At 43.4% G+C, this 16,623-nt stretch overlaps 1 protein-coding gene across 1 annotated transcript in view; it reads left to right on the top strand.

Moving 5' to 3' along the window:
- CILP (cartilage intermediate layer protein) overlaps positions 1-16,623 on the top strand; it is a 141,464-nt gene that overhangs the window by 48,073 nt on the left and 76,768 nt on the right. The window contains exon 2 of the mRNA XM_085644580.1: positions 5,835-5,982. Within this exon, the coding sequence (XP_085500706.1) occupies positions 5,916-5,982 (67 nt within the window). The 5' untranslated portion in view covers positions 5,835-5,915. The remainder of the gene's footprint in view (positions 1-5,834; positions 5,983-16,623) is intronic.

Here is a 16,623-nt window from a genome sequence, read left to right as displayed (position 1 = left end):
GTGTAGAGTGTTGTGGAGGAGTAGAGTGTCACAGAGTGAAAGTGCATAGAGTGGAGTACAGTTGAGTGCCATAGTGTGGAGTAGAGTGTTTTAGAGTGGAGTGGCATAGAGTGTTGTGGAATGTTGTGGAGCAGAGTGAAGTGGCATAGAGGTTGTTGTGTAAAGTGGATCAGAGTGCGGTAGAATAGAGTGGCATACGGCAGAGTAGATTGTTGTAGAGTGGTGTGGTATAGAGTGGAGTAGTGTAGGAGAGTGGCATGGCATAGAGTGGAGTAGAGTGTTGTAGTGTGGAGTGGCATTGAGTAGTATGGAGTGCATAGAGTGGAGTGGCATAGAGTAGTGGAGTGGAGTAAAGTGGAGTAGTGTGTCATAGAATAGAGTGGAGCATAGTGGCATGGAGTGGTATAGAGGGAATTTTGTAGAGTGTCGTAGAGTGGAGTAGTGTTGTAGAGTGGAGTAGAGTTTAATGGAGTAAAGCGTCATAGAGTGGAGTATTGTAGAGTGTAGTGTCATAGAGTAGAGTGTCAGAGTGGTCTAGAGTGAAGTGGTGTAAAGTAGAGTAGATTGGCGTAGAGTGCAGTGGCGTAGAGTGCATTGGTTATTAGTAAAGCGGTGTAGAGGGCATTGGTGTCGATTGCAGTGACATGGAGTAGAGTGGCATAGAGAAGAGTGGTGCAGAGTAGATTGCAGTGGCGTACAGAAGATTATTTCAGAGTAGAGTTAAGTGGCGTAGAGTGGAGTGGTGCAAGGTAGAGTGGAGTGATGCAGAGTAGAGAGGAGTGATACAGGGTAGAGTGCAGGGGTATAGAGTAGAGTGGTATAGAGTGCAGTGGCATGGAGTGCAGTGGTGTAGAATAGATTAGAATCGAAGGGAGTCGCATCCAGAACAGGAAAGGAGCGACATGGGTGGAGAACCGATCCATCTTAAAGTCCTAAGTACAAAAAGGAGAAACACTGAGGCAACTGTGTTGTATAAATCAGTTGCACAGACAGCAGTAGTTCATTGTACACCGACCCACCTTATGAAAGTAACACAATCATTTTCAGGAAGATCTGTCAATCGATTGGTGGATCATGGATCAACATACTGGTGAACTTCAAAAATTCTGCTAGAGACAACAACTCCTGGCTTACAGTTTGCTTTATGTTTCAGACCTTCTACATATGAATTATAAATAGTTGGACCATAACAGAGGGAGGCAGAGGCCCCCTAATGACTTACCGGATCCTCTAAAATACAGATTCATCCTGGATCACAACCTAAGGCGATCCAACTTGCTCCAGGTTTTACTCTTCATTTGAGAGACTCACAAAGGTCTTGAAAAAGATGGCTACATAAAGGCACCATCGAAACGCGTCATTCTATGTATGGTATCAAGTCTCAGTCTTCAAATGAAATAATCATGGACATGTTCACCCAATGACACAGTTTTTTGTTTTTAATGTGTACTCTCTCTGATTTTTCCATGATTCTTTTTTTTTAAAAAAATGTAATGTGCAATTGTACTGCATTTCTGATGTGATTTTGATACAATAGCAATAGTGTACATTGATGTATTGTTAAGCAAAAGCTTCTTTTTAAACTAAATAATAAATGGCTTTATTCTTGACATAATATTTGTTTTGTAATCACTAGTTAAGGGGCTGAAATTATACTGTTCCCTCCATGTGTGTTAATAGACTGAATGCATGTGTGAGTGTGCCGTAACGAGAATATTTAGCCAAGAAATATTAAAATAGTTTCTTCTCCAAAGGAAACACTTTTTCATGGCAGAGAGTGCAGTGACAGAGAGTGCAGTATTGGAGAGTGTCATAGAGTGTAGTGGTGTAGAGTGGTGCAGAGAGCAGTGGCATAGAGTACAGTGGTGCAGAGTAGAAAAGAGGGTCATAGAGTGCAGTGAAGTACAGTGCAATGGTGTAGAGTGGTATAGAGTGCAGTGACGTAGAGTGTTTTAGGGACGTCCCTTCCAAACTACAATTTGGTAACCTTTGTATCAATGGTTTGCAACTGTAATTCCTATGCAAATCATTGATCAGTTAGTGACTCAAGTTGGGTGATAACTGACTTGCAAAGAAGGATGGGTCCTCCTTTGAATCCTTCCTCTTATGAATCAGGGTGGAAGCTTCAAGGGGAATAAGTAGCGGTCCACTGCCTGCTCTCACTGAATTTTTTTTAAATGAAAATCTAGTTTAAAAAAAAAAAAGCAGCATGGTTCCTTTAAGGAACTTGAGCTACTTTTGAAGACAAGCATTTGCAATGCAATCAGTCTTGCCTTTGGGACCTTATATGTATTTAGCTATGCAGCACATTAGCCTGGGTGCTGAAACATCTACTGTTCTTTAACATAGAAGGAAAGTAAGCACCAAACTACGTGACACGCCAGGTATGGGAACACATGGAGAGGAATATTGCCTTTCAGCGGGAAATGATATAGTCCAAGGCTCTGCTATTAATATAAAATTAGGGCCTTTGGTGGTAATATCAATTAAAATACAAGATTTCAAAAAAATTCTTATTGTCTACGGGTGCTCGTGGAAGACAATTTCTATGGACTGAAATCTAGAGAATGCTAAAGTGATTCTGGTATTTTACTGACCTCTGCTGGTCGTTTTCTATCAAGAAAGTTAAATAGAGGCAGTTGCCAGAAAAATTTTAAAAAATAAAGTCCCTTAACAGAAAGCAATTCTGGTATTTTACTGACCTCTGCTGGTCGTTTTCTATCAAGACAGTTAAATAGAGGCAGATGAACAGAAAGAAGCAGACAAGTCTTAGGGCTGCTCCCCAGAGCCCACAAAGTACATACACATATAAGTATATAATAAGTATATGCTAAAGTATATACAAGAGGTCTCGAATGCTCGACCAAAAAAAGTGTGAGCCTGCAAAAATAAAAACATGATGCCACCTGAAGACTCTTCTACATTTTATGAGAACAAATTGAAATTGAGTCATGGAAGAGATAGTGCAACCCCCTTTGTCCAGACCACTTTTGTTTTCACTTCACTTGAAGAATATCTTCCACTCACTGCAGAACACTATCTCATGCACGGCTTCATTAGCATCACGTTAGAAGACCTGGAGCTCTGTATGCCAAACCCCCCATGGGAGCGGAAAGCAGCACTACAACAATGCAATATGATCTTGAACTGGCCCACAATTGCTACCTTTGGAAAGAGAAAGCTAAAAAGGCACCTGTATATTTTGTAGAGAACAAGTGATGTTGGTGATATGCGCCGATTTCTGCATCCACCTTTCCAGAAGTTGCAGTGACCTGGCACAGAGCCTAGGAGAGTCGCACCTTGTGCTAGTGTTCAAGACAGTACCATGGATACAAGTTCATATACGAACACGCCAGGTAACACCAGGACCTTATTCACTAAGGAACAGAGGAAGAACCCAAGGGTCAATTGGCACTGCCAGTAAAACCTACAGCTTGCTCTTCCCTCAGATTGCAAAAGAGATCCAAGCAAGCTGCGCAAACGGGAAGCAGTTGTTGTCTCTTTCTTACACTGATAGTATTTTGAAAAGGATAATGTTGACGACCATATCCACTAGACAGTCCCTTTTCAAGAGGTCTTCTTGGAGTCTGATAGAGAGGCTGAATATTTCTCAGTTGGCCTGACAGAAACTGGGTCCGGCCAAAGAATAAGTACAGCATCACCGCCCATGCCCTCATTAAAATGTATCCTGCAGCTGCCCCTTCCCAGCTGCCTCGGCCACCAAAGAGCATAGGAAAGGACTGCTGCCTGACACCATTCGCTGTTAGCTGTTCCAGCCTCCCTGCCTTTTTTTCATAATGTGCTTTTGCGTAATGCTTGCAGGCAGCAGCAACAATGTCCCAACACAGCACTGCATTAAAAAAGGGGTCACTAGAGCATACCTTTATTTACATTAATACTGAGCTCTGACCACACATGCCTTCCTGTCCTACTGCAAAACTCTTGGTCGTGGGAGAGCTCTGCTAACTACTTGGAGCATCGTAAAAATGCAGCAGCAAGGCCTCAAGATCAGAGAAAGCGCCTTAAACACAGGTAGATTTCTGTAAGGAAACCAACAGTACAATCACATTCACTCACCATGGCACTATTTCAGTAAAGCGGTTGGAAGAAGCCCTGGGCAGCGCTACAAACAGAATACCATACCGCAATAATGAAATTCCTTGGATTTCTTAGTCTTCTGGAACAGAAACTGAGGTGTCTCTCTGCCTGGCTATAGCATGGGGAACTCGCATCCTGGGCGACTCTGTTACGTTTAGTCATAGTTATCTTGTGGTGCACAGTACCTAAAACGCTTAATTATGTAAAGTGTGAGTGTTCTGAGTACATCATAAAAGTATGCAGTAGAAACACATCCCCGTTGCTGACACCCGCCTGAAATACTTGAAGCTTTTCCACCACAGAATCCATCAGGGGCGGATCATTTATACACAAAATATCCCGCTGAAGCTGCCGCATGCCCAAGAAGATGCTCGGAATGAATACCGAGGAATTGATGTAATAAAACAATATCAAGAAAAAAAGGTACCAACTGGGAGCATATACATCTTTTCCTCTTAAAAGTCATTAACATAACATAAACGACGATGCGAGCCGATCAAAAAGAAGGGCTTAGCTTCAAGCCCCCTTCTGAAATGGTATTGATTCCAAAAGGCCCTCGCATGGCGAGAGCACCCCATGCGCACTGCTAACGCCAGGCGAGTCCTAAAAAGGTTTCCGCTTGGGAATCCAATGATAGGAATTGTGCTTTGCTATCCTTAGCATGCCATAATTTCTGTGATTGTACCAATCACAAGGGGATACCTATTAAATATTAATTAGGCAAATCTTTCTGCGACTCTTTTGATTCAGTTCAGGAGCAGAGGTGCGTGAAGGGAGGAGTAGAGTTAATATTGTATTGTATTGCATTGCAATTGTATTTATATAGCGCTTACTACCCCTGACAATGCGTTGAAGTGCCTTTTGGCGAGTGGCACGCTACTCCGGAATCCAAAAAAGAATGGTGTTGAATTAGTATAGGGAAACATGAGTTAATTTGAGTGATGGATATGCAAGTCTGTTAGTTGGATTGAATAGGATAATGGAGGAATAGAAAAGAGAAGAGTCTAGAAAGTGTTATTTGGGAGATAATAGTAGTAAGATGAGGTTTGGGATAAGTGAAAGGAGAGATGGAGGAAAGAAGAGTCTCTAGAAAGGGATTAGGCAGATCATGGTAGTAAAATGTGGTTTGGGATGAGTCAAAGGAGGCATTCATGAGGGAAGAATTTATAAAAGGTTGTTTAGGAGATCATAATAGTATAATGAGGGTTGGGGTGAGCCAAGGGGGGATAGAGGAGGGAAGAGGCTAGAAAGGGTTCTTTTGGAGATCATAGTAGTAGAATGAGGTTTGGGGTGAATCAGAGAGTGAAAGTAAAGGATATCTTGAGAGAGGTATAGGGTGAGACATCTAGTAGTGCATTGGAGAGGGTCAAAGGTTTTTTTAATTTTCTTTTTCTACAGTAGGAGCAATGTAATAAATATATAGATGCATAACAACATAGATATAAGTTGTTGGAGTCAAGAAAAAAAGAGTTACAATAAGTAAAATAAAGTTATAGATTAAAGTAACCACAAACTGTTTATTTATTTGTGGAAATAAAACCACCAAAACAAGAGACTGAAATTTCCCAACCAAATTGTGATTTTATAGTAGTGGTTGCACAGAAACAGTGACAGCTTATTCATTTTGCTGTATTGATTTATATAATGTACACTGTAGATAGACAGGAAGATCGCAATGTTGTTTGTCTAGTAAAAAATGAAAAGAAAGGAACTGACCCATGTCCTACATCCTCTAGTGAAGAGGCAGCGAACCAGAAGGAGGTCCCATTGGTGGAACATCGCAGGCAGGAGTCGTGAGCAGATCAGCAAAGCCAGAGATGATCACCACAAAGGGATGGGCCCTCTGCCTACTTCTGCTGGACGTCTTGAGTGTTTCAGTTCAAGGTAAGTGGTACCAAAAAGGGTAGCCAGAGGAAAGTCTCACTCTGGATAATAAGAACCTGTCATTTGACTATCTTTGGACTATCAATTCTCCTCTAGGACCTTGGGATGTTGGGCAGCGGAAAATAGCAATGGTGACCAAGTCAAACAGAAATCACAGGAAGGCTGCGTAACGGATATTATTGAAAGACCATTCAAGCTTCATTGAGTTCAACTTGCTTTCACTGTCACTTGCCACATATTATGTGCTTTCCCAGTAATGATCCATGTAAAGGTAACGCAAAGAACCAGTGTGGAAACGTAAGATTAAGACCAAAGAATAGACCAAAGAATATCCCATGCAAAAGGGATTTTGTGCTGGAAAGGTGCCATTTATTCAGGGCATATTGAGCTTTGCTCTGCTCTGCTCTGCTTTAAGGGGTGAAATACATGGCTGGTACTTGGGCGGATCAGCGCAAGCATCCATTTTTGATGCAAAGCCCCTCGACTGAGATAGCCAAACGAGGATTTGCATCAAAAAATAATGCCTCCTCGAGCAGGTGCAAAGTCGGGCGAATGTTGTAAATTCTCCAAACATTCAACACATACCATATGTAGGATCCAAGAGACAGTTTGAAGTGTGTAGTAAATAAGGGGCATATTATCACGGGCTAGCGATATTTTTATCGCCGTGTTTGTGTCCGTTTTCAGACAAAATGCGACAATAAAAATATCGCTTTATTTACAAGAGCACGCTAACGCGTGTTTAATGGGATTAGCGCTGGCTTCAACATCGCATCGCCGTGCATCGCTAATGAGATGGAAGGGAGGCGTGTCCCGTGAAACAACATGGGATATTATCGCTAACCCAGCTTCTCTCTATTTACAAGTGTATCGCTAACACGCATAGCGATATTAAAATCAGCGCTAACCGGGTATTTCGCCGGTTTGTAACGCCTGCTATTTTTCTTACTAAGCCATATCTATAATGGAAGGTGGATTGTTATGCTGAGTCCACGTCTTCCTATCTACAAGGTTTTCCCTAAGGCAGTTTTCTATTGCTGGAATTCCGTCGATTTTGACTCTTTCTGCCGTTTTTGTCTGGATTTCTATCGCCTCGGCGATGCACGTTGGTAATAGTGCGCTAACCGGGCGGTAGATTTCGGCGATTTTACACGCTAATTGCGGCCAGCGATAAATATCGCTGCCGCTTGATGATATGCCCCCTGTGAAAGAGTTATAAACGCATCTTTGGTACCACGGAGTCCTCAAGACACCATTCATTGAATTCAGTCAGATTTCAGAATGAGCAAAAAACATGCAGATACCCTCCATAAAAATAAATTACATGTACATTTTTCTCATTCACGCTAATTGTAGACAGCCTGCGTAACTGATGGCATGTTACTCTTCGCTGAGCCGGTGAGCCCAGCACTCCATGTCACTTTTTGATTAGGACCAAGCATACCTGCAGTTTCCCTACAATTTAAAAGGGCAGGTCGGGACATAGCCTTGCAGATAAATCAAAGTCATTTGTGCCTAGTATCTGAAGTTAATCAAAGCACTCCAACTCCCTGTTTTTTCTTTCCCCTGCTGTGCCACTACATGAGTTCTTTCACATTGATGAGGCGAGCCTTGAGACCCTTAAACAGAATGATTTCCTCTTCAGAAACCTGCAGAGAGGAAGCAGCCATTACTGTAGTTTCCCAGAGTGATAATTTCCCTGGAGTTTGTTCAGTCGAATCATCCTCCCATGAATTATACGGCAGAGACAAGACCTCTGTCTTCCACAATCAGCAGAGAGCGTCAGTGCTGCTGCAGGGTACCAGAAACCTCTTCTGCATTATAATGTATATCAGCCTCTCTTGGAGTCCTCTGACAATCTGTTAGCAAGTCAGTTCATGTGTTTTTGTAAACTCGTGGGCCTGCAGGGCTTCTCTCTCTTATGGAAAGTAGGGGCATATTTACAATAAAGTGGCGAAGCGCGTCGTTAAGCCAAGAAGGCTAACGATACGCTTTGTCACTTTAGAAACGCAGGGCTGCACCATATTTACTAGAATATGGTGCAGTTCTGCGTTTCCCCCTGCGCTGGCGCTAAATTTAGCTGCCTGGCGCCAACGCAGGCACCCTTGCACCATAGTGCAAGGGTGTCTGTGTTGAGGAGAAGATCCTTTATGGGCAGGAAGGTGCACCTTCCTGCACATAAGCAATCTTTAAATGCCATTTTTTATTTACTAAAGTGATTGTTTATGTGCAGGAAGGAGCACCTTCCTGCACATAAACAAGCATTGGCGTTTTGCTATTTCTATGTGTGCTGCCCAGGGCAGCACACATGGAAACAGCAAAAACGAGGAGAAATAAAGCATTTCTCCTCGTTTCGCCTGTTTAAGACCAGGTTTTCCCTGGTAGGTGTTCATATTAACAACGAAGTACAAAACAGCGACAGAATTTCTCTTCACCATTTCCTTCATCCTTATTAACCAACTGGGATTTAGAGACACATTTTAGCTGACATTTCTGTAGTAGGCAATGGAAAAGATGAAACTCTACACATTACTAAAAACAATCCCAGTGGCAGACTACCTTTCGAGAGAATACGAGGACACAATTATTTTTAAGTCTCTATATTCTGCCAGAGGCGTAATATCTGAGGAGCAGCTGTACCACAATGCACGCATGTATCAGTGGTGGAGTTTATGCATTTAGTTTCACAAAAGGTCGCCATCACTTGTAAGCCGGTTCTTAGTTGTGTAGGACATGGTGCTCTTAGCTGCCAATAATAGCAGTAAAACAGTTTTTTTTTTAACTATAAATATTTTACAGGCTCAAACAACACAGACATTTTTTTACTTCTATTACGTTCCTCATACATAACGTGTAAGCTTCGGACTAGACACAGAATTAGCTGTCTCACCGGCCGTAGGAAATTAATTAATCTGCTGGAAAAAACAAGCATTGGCATAGCCAATAGGTCTCGCTTTTGGGACCTTATAAGTATTTAGTTATGCAGCACAATATCCTTAGTGCAATAACATCAACTGTTGCATGGATAAACACTCATAAGGTCCCAAACGCAAGACCTCTTGGCTATGCCAATGCTTGTTTCTATAAGCATGCAAATCTTGTGCAGGGAAGTTAATAAGTTGCTAATTGAAGTATCAATGTTTGAATAATCCTGCAACAAGGTTTTCAAATATGCTCAAACACATGGGCAGGCAAAGACAATGCCAGCTAAATGGAAAAATGTGGCTGAACTCCAAATTACTTTTAGAGAGATTTTCTGTCTAACCTCTCTACCCTTTACTAGTTGAGAATCAGCAGCCACATTCAATTAGTGAAGGCACCGATTCTTTATACATATGTTTGGCAGGACCATGATGTTTTGTTTCTAAGTGGGAGCCATTATGTGACACTACGCCCCTCCCTCGTCAGAGAAAAAAACCTAAGTGGAGGAATGGAGAAGGCAAGTATGAAGTTGGATCCAAAGTCTCATGTGGTTTTGCCAGCTGGAATTACTGGCAGGTAAAATCGGGCCCGGAGTTGCTGTACATCCTGCTTCACCTGACTGGCAATCATGGTATCCAAGGGATTTAACTCATAATTGCACAGTACTGGCAGATTCTTAACACACTGTAACAATAATTACATGTGCATAGTACAATGCACTTTGTAATCTGGACTAAATGGAGTACTGAAAATTATTGTGATGTCCCTCAAATGACAATGGTTGTCTATATTCTTGAAGATCTAAACAAATTGCCTTCAGTGGGTCTGATCTCAAATAGGGGTGGGCGGAACTTGCGTAGTCACGCTACGCAAAGCTCAGCGAAACGGTAAAAAATCTCCGCGAGCATGCAGAAATTCCGCAAACACGCGGAATTGCTTGTTTGCGATGCTTTTTTCCAGTTCGCGAACTCTGTTTGCGTGTTCGGGGGAAAATATCTCACGAACGTGCATTTTGAGAACATGCACAAGCAAAAAATTCCGCAAAGCCGCGGAACACAGAATTTTGGGCAATTCTGCGTTCTCTGCGGAACGTGAAATTACCCAAATTCCGCAAATTCCGCAAGCGGAACGGTATTTACCGCCCAGGCCTACTCAAAATGACTGCTTGTGTTGTGAAATTTACAGCTGCTAATTGACATTCTAGTACTTAAATGTAAAGATTTCAGCTCGACCAGAGACAAGGGAAATGTATGTCTGTGTTTATGCATATGGTATTTCTTCAGCACATACCCAGCCAATAGGAGACGGACTGCTGTACTGGGTCAAAGACAACCATAAAGTCAACGAGTGATAGGAAAGGTAGCTGGGTTATGGACAGGTAATGCACTGTGATGTAAAGAGATGTGTCTTCAACTCTTTCCTACACTAGAGCAGCATTGGGGCAGTCCTGATGATTACTGGGACATTGTTCCAGACCCTGGTTGCATAGATGGAAAGGCCTGATGATTTTCTTTTTGTTTAGTACACTTCTTAGTCTGCATCCTGGTGGTGTCCTAGCTGCAGGTGTGAGAAGAACCAGCAGAGATGGTGCACTGGTCTGCAAGAAAGGCAGGTGTGCTGGTCATAATGGCTTTGTAAATCATGCAGCTCTTTTTGAATATAGTGCAAGCTGGCATGAGGAGCCAATGGAGCTTCACTGGGATGGGGATGATGTGATCATATTTCTTCAAGCCCTGGATGAGACATCTGCAATATGTTTGATGCCCTTAAGGGGTACCAGTATAGAGTATAGAAGGCAGTGGTTAATTTGTAAAAAAATAAGTGCCGGTGCTTTCGTCGGGAGGCAGCTTCGACCAGCCCATTTCTCAAATTGATGCTGCCTAACACAAAACCAACTACTGACAATGAACCCCTACAAGTCATTCAGCCAGGTTTATACTGTTTCTTGATTGTTTTTCTTGAAATATAACTGGAATTCTGTGTTGGGTTAAGCATCAGGTAGGTGCTGGACAACATCCGGGTCTGGATGATGTGCAGACAATGTTTGAGGCATTCAATGTCTGAAGCAGAGGAGACTTTCAAGTAGAGTTGTAAATCATCAGTATACTGGTGAATCATGATGCTGTTACCTGTGAGTAGAGCACTACATGGCTCCTTGTAGAGGATGAAGTTGACAAGAGACCCCTAGGGACTCCGCAGGTGATAGGGAACTTTTGGAACCTGGAGGTGCCCATGTGAATAAACTGGCCTGGGGTGGAATGATAGGAGGAGAGCCAGAGAAAGACATTGCTGGTGAATCCCATTTGAGACTCCAAAATATGAATGAAGGTGTGCTGGTTGACTGTGTTGAGAGCATTTGAGAGGTCCAGGAGAGGTTCAGGAGGCAGGGGTCATCTTCATATGTGGTGAGAAGGGCATTTTCTACAACGTATAAGGTTGTTGTCTCCGTGCTGCAGCGTGATCTGAAGCCAAAGAGGTAGCCATGCAGGAGATGGTTATCACTGACATGATCTTGGAGTTGAACATAGAATGCTTTTTCAGTGATCTTGCCAATGACTGGTACATGAGTGATGGGCTGGTAGTTGAGAAGTTCATCAGGATCTGGTGTAGGTTCTTTCGGAGTGGGAAAACTCAAGCCTGTTTTGAAGGGTTTTGGGAGTATGTCTTGGGTGAGGGAGGCATTGAAATGGTGAGTAAACGTTAGAAATGGGGGTCTCTAGTTGGCAATGGCTGGCCACTGTCCAAGTAGGGACCCTTCTTCCTAAGTCAGAGTAAGCGGGCTACACCCTTTGATAACCCCTGCTGAACCCTGTGGTAACGTAGCACGACCAGTTAGGCTTATCTCAGAGGCAGTGTGTGAAGCATTTATGACCATATACAGTAACACAGTGACGAACACTACAAAGGAACACCACACAAGTAGTTGTAAAAAATAAGTATCTTTATATATAGACTTAACACAAGACCAATAACAGTAAAAAGCCACAGTACTAGAAAATAGGGTTACTCTTAAAATTCGGCAAAAATAGTTCAAGGTGTGCAAAGAGGAGTTCAGTTCAAGGCAGTGGTCTCTGCGACCCTTTTACTCACAAACTACCTGGATTCTGTAGCAAAGCAACCAAAATGTCGCTAAGGATTTGTAGCGATGATTTTCCTCACGCGTGACCAACGATGCGTTGAATCCTTGCGGCAAGGGAGGATGATGCGCTGATCTGTGTGCAGGACAAGTCGAGAAACTTCTACATGCTAAGCCGGCGATGCGATGAAATCCTTGCCGCGAAGGGAGGATGATGCGCCGAGCCTGTTGCGTGCGCGATCTTGTTGCGATGAAAAGAAATGGCGCCCCGCGAGGGAGCAACGATCCTGATGCGATTAAAATGGCGAACGCTCGGCGTCCGCGCTGCGATGTCGTGAAGCGATGAACTCGATGCGATGATCTTTGGTTAGCAAGCACAAGGAGGCCCGCAAACATGCGATGCTATAATCTTCGGGTTAGCGAGCATTTGGCAGCCCGCAAACGTGTGATGCGATGATCTCCGGTAGCGAGCACTCAGCGGCAGCAGCACGATGATTTTCCTTACGCTCCTCAGCTGCGGCGGCTCGCTAACGGGCGTTAGCAACGATATTCAGCACACTCTTCTCCACAGTAGAAGTAGAGGCCCTGGAGCTCACCGGGAGCCTCACCTGCAGATAGAAATCCTTGCTGGGAGGAAACAGGAGGCTGGTGGTGGAGTCTGATGTGCCTGAGACTCCAGCAGGAGGCTAGCTCTCTTCTAGCCCTTGGGTGATTGCTGTAGCAAGATAAAATAAAAGTTCCTTCAAAGTCCTTTTCCTCTTCTTCCAAGTCCAGTAGTAACCACTGCAGGCCAGTCCAAGAAACAGCACACAAGCACAAGGACAGTCCTCTCCTGCAGATTCCTTCAGTTACACGGTGTAGGGGTGAAAGAACGCCCCCAGAGAGAGCTTGATGAAGGACGAGGGTAAGACATTATCTTTATAAGAAGTGGTTTTGCGGGAGTTGAGTATTTTGGGGAAAGATGGGGCTGTGAAGGCTTACCAATGTAGAATTCTATGGAAAGGGGAGGGCGTAAGAGCAGCAGTAGGTTTTGTGTTGTCGATTTGCTGTTGGATCTTCTGTATTTTTTCACAGGAGAGGGTGATGACATTGCACTTTTCATCGAGTGAGGAATAGGTGAGTCTGCCAAGGGACTCCCTATTTATGAGGTGCTTGTTCTCTGAAAATTTGTTTTATGCTGTTTATGGTAGAGATGTTAAGCAACCAAGCCAGGGATTTCATGGTGGATCAGACAATCATGCAGCAGGGAAGTTTGTATTTTAGGTATTTTAGATACAAGCATGTTCTTGTAACTGATCCAATGAAAAAGACTCAGAACAGTAAATGAGTGGTGGGTTTATCTAATGTGCAAAGGCTGCACCGCTGACCGTGTAACAAAGCACCATTAAGTGCAAGTGCTTCCCAGAGTAGAGAAATGGAAATCCCTATTAAAATGTCACAAGTTAAGGAACCAATAAACAGCTGTTGTTTTAAATACAGCAGGAACAATGTTTCTGCTTCATGGAGACTCCAATATGATCTGCGGTGTTTGTCATTTACATCTACAGCATCTTTCAACTGTTGTACAAATGTACACATCCTCTTATTGGATATTTGATGCAGAGCACTCTGTCCCCCTCTGGAGTCTAATAGTGCTGTATAGCAAATTAACAGAAGACTAAAGTGCACATCCTCACATTTGCGGTGGATATGTAGGTACCTGGTAACATGAGGTGACCCTTGTGTCTATCCGGTACGTCGCCTTTTGGAGCAATGTGGCGAGCTGCCTGGCAAACGCCACCACTCCTGTCCTTCATGCTGGAGCATGGCCCATAATGACTGCTGTCTACACATTTATCCGCAGGATGCCACATGCGAAACGTTAGTGAGCAGCCATTTTATTAATGAAGTGAATCTTTCCTGGCCATTTTTGACAACCGATTTGAATTGTAATTCTCCATAAATTCCATTGCATCTTTGATACAAGCACACATGTTGAAAGTTAACATGTCTTGTGAAGTTTCATTGAGTTTTCAAATGTGTACACTTGTGATGTTTACGCAAAAGTTAACACTGGATTAAATCAACATCATGGTTTTCGCAACACACTTGCCAAAGTGAGGAGATGCACGTTAACACGGCTGCTGTCCTAAATGTATGACTTTCTTTCAATCACAGCGATCAGAACACAAGAATAATACCACCTTAGAGACGGCAGATGTGCCTGCGACGGTCTCACCTCGAGCACACATTGACACGTTGAAATTTGGACATGAAGGGATTAGGAAGAGAGGCCTGTTAAACTGCTCTGTTTACCCATCCGTTTGTGGATGGTAGCTGACACTCATCGCCTCGTTCCAGAAGAGAGCTGTAATTTGAGTTTCACTATCAATGTCAACGGAACACGTGCATTATGAACATTCTTCCTAGCTCTACTGCAGTGGGAAGTTTCTTGAATGGAATGTTCGTTTTTTAGTGGCATAGACCACGACTATCAACAATGATGTGAAACCATTCAATGAGGGAAATTCTGCGATAAAGTCCACAAAAATCAGGAAGGGGGATGCAATATATCTGAAAACAATGTTAAGCACTGTGAGTAAATGCAAATGTAACAGTCTGAGTTTATTAACCGTTATGAGGCTTGTGTAGCCTAAGTCATGTTATTGCCGGGACAATGCGAAATGCCAGTGCATCAATCAGTTCAAATCACAGCTATTCATTAATCTGCGCTGCTATCAAAGGCGATATAAATGTTTTACAGACTGCTAAAGATGGTGACACTGTTCCATTGATTCCCTGGATTTCCTCATAGATAGGCTTCTCAGTGAAAGGCAGTCATACTTCCATCTGGAATTTAAGAACCATGAAGCACCTGTAGGGCCCCAGAGTCAACTAACTCAAAAACTGAAATTGTGCCTCATGGTATAGTCACAATCACTTGTAAAAAAATAGTGGGTTCTATCGATAACGTACACTTCAGTTATCCGAGTACTCATCCCTTGTCCGTTACTCAGGTGCAAGCCAATCTGTTTCCTGACACTGTGGACACACCCATGAAAAATGGCCCATCTTTCTACAGTAAAGACAGAGCGCCCTGCCTTCCTCCTCCAGTATTTCTCTTCTATGGAAAGAGTCCTTTGGAGTGCCTGATCTGAATTGGTTACTTCAGACTAGCTGGAATCAGAGTGAGTTCCGATGCATTGGGCATCTAAAATGGCTGAGTGTACTCTCCTCTCTGCCTTGCAAGACCTCTGTTGAGCATCTGTTTGGAATGTGAGGTTATTAAGGCTGTGGAGGTTGTAGAACGGTTGACTACCAGAGACAAGGCATTCCGTAAGTTTTCCCGAAGACCTTGCTAGAATGCAGCAGTTGCAGCTTAATCGGTCTAGGCTGCAACTGTTGCAAGTGGATAATATAACTAACAACTTCCTTGTTGCCGTATTTTATTGTAAACAGTCCGGCATGAGCCAATTGGGTTGTGTGCCATGTACAAAACAAGCATTTGCAATGCAATAGTTCTCGCATATACACGAGTTTGAGCTATTGACATTGCAAATAACAATGCCTTTATTTTTGATTCATTTTTAAAACTTAAATAAAACGCATTGTCATTTACAATACCAATAGCTTGAACTAGTGTTAATGCGAGACCTATTGCATTGCAAATGCTTGTTTTATTTTGAGAGGGAGCGTACCTGCAGGTCTGAGCAGATTGTGCTATACTTTAAAGTAGAGAGTACGGACACGTCTTAGAAACAATCAGATTCATGGGTACAGGGCACCTGCACTTCAGGTTTTCCATTTCAAGGGCTGCACTGAACTAACTGAACTCACCTCACACAACCACACGACAAAGAACAGACTCACTCAGAGCTAAAAAATCATGTAAAAAGCTGGTGCGCAGCTGAAGACAAGCTTATTGCCCGTTGGCCAAAATAGCATTAAGGAAGTCTCTGAATGGTTATTACGCCGCCATTAAGAAGGCCAACGGCCATTTTTCGCTCAATCTAAAAATAACTCAAAGGAAATTTTCTCAATCGTCCAGAGTTTCCTGAAGCCGTGCGCGGAACGTATGGTCGTCCCCGCCTCTAACTCTTGGTGCAAGCAGCTAACCGTTTTTTATATAGACAAAATCCAAACAATCAAGGATAGCTTCGGGTCTGGTCTCCATGTGCAGGCGGAACACCCCCTTCGGACTGCCCTAGACTCAGAACTAGCTCGCACTCTCCTGATAGTTTTTACTACTATTCCTCTGTCGGACACTTTGGCCATCCTCAAATCCCTTAAATCAGGCTCCCCGGCAGACCCCTGCCTAGCCAGGCAGTTAGCAGCGGTGGCGGAGGTAGTTAACCCTGAAGTGAATAATATCATCAATCTTTCGCTTCAAACCGCCATGGTTCCACCGGAGAGGAAACAGGCAAAACTTCTCTCTCTGCTAAAAAAGCTTTCCTTAAACCCTGCCACACTAGCTAGCTACCGACCGATCTCCCTTCTCCTGGCTATGGCGAAGGTGTGTGAGAAGGCAGTTCACAAACAGCTCTCTGAGTCTGTTGAAAATTCTGGTGCCCTCCATCCAGCCTAGTCGGGTTTCAGGGCCTCATAGAGTACTGAGACGGCCCTGGTCGAGATGTCGGAGGCTATTAGAGAATGCCTAGAGTCTG

This window comes from Triturus cristatus, chromosome 3_1 (genome assembly GCF_964204655.1).
Source record: "Triturus cristatus chromosome 3_1, aTriCri1.1, whole genome shotgun sequence".
Classification (NCBI taxonomy): domain Eukaryota; kingdom Metazoa; phylum Chordata; class Amphibia; order Caudata; family Salamandridae; genus Triturus; species Triturus cristatus.
The sequence above is the reverse complement of the archived record's forward strand: the minus strand, read 5'-3'. Positions and strand labels throughout refer to the sequence as shown.